Source organism: Limulus polyphemus, unplaced genomic scaffold (assembly GCF_000517525.1).
Source record: "Limulus polyphemus unplaced genomic scaffold, Limulus_polyphemus-2.1.2 Scaffold2596, whole genome shotgun sequence".
Classification (NCBI taxonomy): Eukaryota; Metazoa; Arthropoda; class Merostomata; order Xiphosura; family Limulidae; genus Limulus; species Limulus polyphemus.
Window position 1 is genome coordinate 146,474 of NW_013668206.1, and position 5,937 is coordinate 152,410.

The following is a 5,937-nucleotide window of genomic DNA, read 5'->3' on the forward strand; positions in this document are numbered from 1 at the left end:
TATTCTGTTACTATTCCCATTTCATTACAAATATGGCGCTATTTTGCGCCGTTTTTTACCGTATTTAATTACAGACAAGCAAACAAACAAACAATCTCAGAGTTTTAATAGTATATAGATCACAATACTCAGTGCAAAAAACTTCCCTAAAAATTTGACGAAATCATTTATTTTATTGCAAAATATTAAAGGAACTCCGGCAGTAATTAATAGGATTAATTGTAATATTGATGGTTTTTTTGTTTAATATTTGTGTGTTTGTTGTTAAGCACAAAGCTACACAATAGACTATGTGTGCTGTGCCCACCACGGGTATCGAAACCCGTTCTTTAGCGTTATAACCCCCAGACTTGCCCCTAAGTCACTGGAAAGCTTGATCGATGTATTAGGAGAACGAACAGCAGCTGAAACGACATCAGTATCATCCAATAACTTGCATGTGTTTCTAATAAGATGTTGAAATTCTGTACATTTCTGTGGATGATGTTGTTGTTTTTTTATATTATTTTACTCATCATTGGACAATTTGGAAATTATAACCTAAGATCTAAAGCCTACATGTAATAATACCTTTGATTGGGTCAGCTGTATAATTTAATTTGAATATGGAAATGATTTCTTGATCGCTTCCTGTTTGCAGACATTTCACTGAGCACGTATTATTTAGTTTATTTTTCTCAAGCAAGGAATAATTATGCTTGCTAATTACAGCACCACCTGTCGTCTTTATGTTAAATGAAGAAATTATTTTTTTGTCCTTCAGCGAAAGCGCGGGACTTTTATGTCGAAAGAAACAATAAATAATGTTATTTTGATGAATCAGCAGTTTTCTGACAAAACTGCTGAGTTAATACAGAAGCATTTTGATGATTTTTGTCTTTTGAGAGTACTTTTTACTGCCTTTCACTCAGCTACGTCACATTGCTAAAAATCAATGTCTCTCTGTCTATCTTCAATTTGGCAAGCACCACGAAAACACCTACCGCTTACACTAACGAAATTAGAAGAAAAATAAACAAGGTATAAACTTCTCAAGACAAGAAAAGAGGGCTATTTAGACGAAAACTTGAGGATGTGTAAAAGAAAAGAGGGCTATTTAGACGAAAACTTGAGGATGTGTAAAAGAAAAGAGGGCTATTTAGACGAAAACTTGAAGATGTTTAAAAGAAAAGAGGGATATTTAGACGAAAACTTGAGGATGTTTAAAAGTAAAGAGGGCTATCTAGACGAAAACTTGAGGATGTTTAAAATAGTGGAGGGCTATCTAGGTGAACACTTGGGGATATTTAAAATAAAAGAGGGCTATTTAGACGAAAACTTGAGGATGTTTAAAAGAAAAGAGGGCTATCTAGGTGAAAACTGGGGGATGTTTAACATAGTGGAGGGCTATCTAGATGAAAACTTGAGGATGTTTAAAATAAAAGAGGGCTATCTAGACGAAAACTTGAGGATATGGAGAGGTATACGCTTGAATAACCTAAATGTGACGTATGACATGAAGGTTGCTGGGAATGAAAGAAAGAAGACTTTCACAGCCCTCTTCCTTCACCGATCTCATTACAAACAGTCCTCATAACATTTCAGCCATCACTTGATACACTTATAAAAATATTCTTTGAGCTTGGGGGAGGGAGGGTGACTATTTCTTCCTCTAGGAAGTGCATCCTTTTTTTCTCTGATACTTACTTTTCTTTAGCATGGCTCCAACGTATCTATCTCCTGCTAACTAGGTTTCGTGTTTCTGAACAATTATCTAATCAGCACATTCACCTTGTCAGTGGTGCTTTCATCGTGCAATATGGTGTATTCTGAACTTGTTTTATTTAGATCATTCACTAGTTTCTTTAGCAAGTAGGGTCTTAGGCCACCTCAAATGACGTTGTTGACCCCATTTCAAAACTGTTGGTAATGGGCCACTTATTATCCTACGACACATTTGTTGACCCCATTCCAAAACTTTTGGTAATGGGACACTTATTATTCTACGACACATTTGTTGACCCCATTCCAAAACTTTTGGTAATGGGACACTTATTATTGTACGACACATTTGTTGACCCCATTCCAAAACTTTTGATAATGAGACACTTATTATTCTACGACACATTTGTTGACCCCATTCCAGAACTTTTGGTAATGGGACACTTATTATTCTACGACACATTTGTTGACCCCATTCCAAAACTTTTGGTAATGGGACACTTATTATTCTACGACTACATTTATTGACCCATTTCCAAAACTTTTGATAATGAGCCACTTATTATTCTACGACACATTTATTGACCCCATTTCAAAACTGTTGGTAACGGGCTACTTATTATCCTAGACGAACATCATCCATTATATTAAGCAAATGAAAAGTACTTGCTTGATTCATTACCCCACTGTGTTTCACCTTCCGTGACTTCTGTTGTCATTTTGGTTGAAGATGAATAATTTGGCCAGACAGCAGCTCGTATTGATGTATTATGATCTTAGCAATCTACTTTTCTGATGTCCAGGATTTGTTGGGGGATGAATATTCCGGCTAGTGCATGAGTCTGGGATGTAGAGGTCGAGGGACCAGATTGTGTTGATGTATTCTAGTTGTAGTATTTCTCTTTATGTATTATATATTGCAAACCGTGGTGTCTGTCCGAGCGTTCGTCTGTCTCCCGTTTATGGCGGCGGCGTTTGAAAAGCTGCGCACCGAAGCAAAGCTGAACATTCACTTTTGAATAATGTTGATGCCAAATTTTATTCTACACTAAATTGTTAGGAATTAATCACACTATCATTCACATTTCAAAATATAGATTTACCGTATGTTATAGTTGAGTGACTCTTAGCATGACTGAAATGCTAAACAATTACTTTTCGCGGTGGGTGGTATAAGTAGCTCAGAGCTTTGGTTTTGAGTAAAACCAAAAGTGTAACACAATTAACCTTTTTAAACTACATGAAATAATTTAAACTGATAGATTGATTTAAACTTTTCTCGTCACTGGGGACGGGTACTTTTGTTAGATTAACTTAAATTTTTCCCATCACTGGGGACGGGTACTTTTGCTAGATTAACTTAAACTTTTCCCATCACTGGGGACGGGTACTTTTGCTAGATTAACTTAAACTTTTCGTGTCACTGGGGACGGGTACTTTTGCTCGTATACCATAAGTATTAATATGTACCTTCTGTAGGATGAGAGGAGTAAAAATCTCTTCTTCTCTTCATTTCATCTGTAAAACACAAATTTAATATTATTTCCATAAAACATATCTATTGGTATTTCATCTATAAAATACAAATGTATTATTTTTATGAAACACAAATCTATTGGTATTTCATACATAATACACAAAATATTTTTATCATATAAAATACAAGTGTATTGTTATTCTATAAAATACAAATGTATTGTTATTCTATAAAATACAAATGTATTGTTATTTTATAAAATACAAGTGTATTGTTATTTAATTTATAAAACAAATATATTGTTATTCTATAAAATACAAGTGTATTGTTATTTTATAAAATACAAGTGTATTGTTATTCTATAAAATACAAGTGTATTGTTATTTAATCTATAAAACAAATATATTGTTATTCTATAAAATATTTCCGACAAATAACTAACGTACAAAACCGGTAGTAAAGTTCTAAATTAATAGTCCAGGTTGACTTTTCAGCTAAAGAGCAGTCTAACTGATGCACATCCGGTTTCAACTGAAACCAGAACCGTCATTTGCATGTCTTTAAATCCTTGCGTTCCAGTGATGACGTTGATAACAGTGTTGCAATTTGAATGCACGAGATATTTTCAACTACACTGCATGGGAGCCAGATTTCTGCAATAAGCTGGAGGAGTTACACTGTCAATTAACCCGTACGTTAATCAGTCTGTAATTCTCACTCGTAGGATAATCAATATATATAATATATTCTCAACCCTAGGACAATCAATCTATAATATATTCTCAACCTTAGGATAATCAATATATATAATATATTCTCAACCCTAGGATAATCAATATATAATATATTCTCAACCCTAGGATAATCAATGTATAATATATTCTCAACCCTAGGATAATCAATATATAATATATTCTCAACCCTAGGATAATCAATCTATAATATATTCTCAACCCTAGGATAATCAATGTATAATATATTCTCAACCCTAGGATAATCAATATATAATATATTCTCAACCCTAGGATAATCAATCTATAATATATTCTCAACCCTAGGATAATCAATCTATAATATATTCTCAACCCTAGGATAATCAAGCTATAATATATTCTCAACCCTAGGATAATCAATCTCACTGTAGCACTGGACATGGCCACATTACTCTTGCCATTCAAGAAAAACCAGCACAAATGCTACAAAACTTTTAAAAACCACAATCGTGACCTAGTGGTTAGTGCACTCAACACTCAATCTACGGGTCCTAAATTCGAATTCCACCATCGAGCGTGCTCACCCTTTCGGCTGTGGGGGCGTTATAAAGTTACGGTCAATCCCACTATTCGTTGGTAAAAAGTAGTCCAGGAGTTGGCCCAATTTCTAAATTAGGAACGGCTTGTGCAGATAGTCCCTGAGTAACTTTACGTGAAATTATAAAACAAAACAAACAAAACCATAATAACAGACTTATGCCTAAATCTACCATGATCGGAATATTCCTACTGTACAGATAGATTAACGACATATATATTTTCGGTGAAGCAACATGTCAACTTGATTCTGCCATAGCTCATGGGGGGTATGTCTCATCATGCTCAGATAAATATGGTCGTAGTAATCTTTCAAATACGATTACTTAAGAAACAATTCCATTGTATTCGACTTTCCAGTAAGTATTTTGATTGATATAATACACATTTAGCCCGAAAAGTTTCTGGTATTATACGTTATGGAAAAGTTTAATCGCATTTCACAAGAACGATTTGCATATGTTAATACAGTGGTGAGTCTTCCTAGATGTGCCCTATGATTATATATATATGTGTGTGTCTGTGTTATTCATGCGATAGGACATGCGAATCGCTATGAGTATGGCTGATTTGTTTGCAGTTAAGCACAAAGCTACACAATGGGCTATCTGTAGTGAGGCCACCACGGGTATCGAAATCCGTTTTGAAGCTTTATAAGCCCGAAGACTTACTTACTGGTGTGCCACTGGGGTACACTTCTATGCTGGGAGAGATTTTGCTACAGAAAAATATTCGTATAAACAGATCGTTAAACAGTAAAGAGCCAATTAAAGAACTCGTATAGAAGAGCGCGCCACATGTGACAACAACTGACTCTGAAAGCAAACCCTAAACCCATTCGGTACGTCGTCATCCACACAGTAAGTTACATGGTTACAATGATTAACTTTTCAAGACAAAAGAAGCTGGGTATGAGTGATGTCTCATGAGATAATAAAACAACAGTTTAAAGTTGATGAAAGCTCAAAAACTTCACAAGATTCCAGCCACACCTCTAAATAGTCGCCTATTTTGATCTAAATATGTTTGAGAAAACTGGTATCCCAGTAATGTCATTCAATAACATACCAAGTCCCTCGTTGGACATTTGTGCCTTTGATTTGGTTAAACATGGCGTCGGCTTTCATTCTGTCTTGAGCCCCAGTAATATCATTCAATAACATATCAAGTCCCTCGTTGGACATTTGTGCCTTTGATTTGGTTAAACATGGCGTCGGCTTTCATTCTGTCTTGAGCCCCAGTAATATCATTCAATAACATATCAAGTCCCTCGTTGGACATTTGTGCCTTTGATTTAGTTAAACATGGCGTCGGCTTTCATTCTGTCTTGAGCCCCAGTAATATCATTCAATAACATATCAAGTCCCTCGTTGGACATTTGTGCCTTTGATTTAGTTAAACATGGCGTCGGCTTTCATTCTGTCTTGAGCCCCAGTAATATCATTCAAT

The 5,937-nt window shown here is 35.1% G+C and overlaps 1 protein-coding gene across 3 annotated transcripts in view; it reads right to left on the reverse strand.

The window, feature by feature from the left end:
- Positions 1-5,937, reverse strand: part of LOC106467388 (uncharacterized protein DDB_G0284459-like) — a 51,161-nt gene that overhangs the window by 27,492 nt on the left and 17,732 nt on the right. For all 3 annotated transcript variants that reach the window (XM_022395567.1, XM_022395568.1, XM_022395566.1), the window contains one exon: positions 3,172-3,219. In XM_022395567.1, coding sequence (XP_022251275.1) covers positions 3,172-3,219 — 48 coding nt within the window. The remainder of the gene's footprint in view (positions 1-3,171; positions 3,220-5,937) is intronic.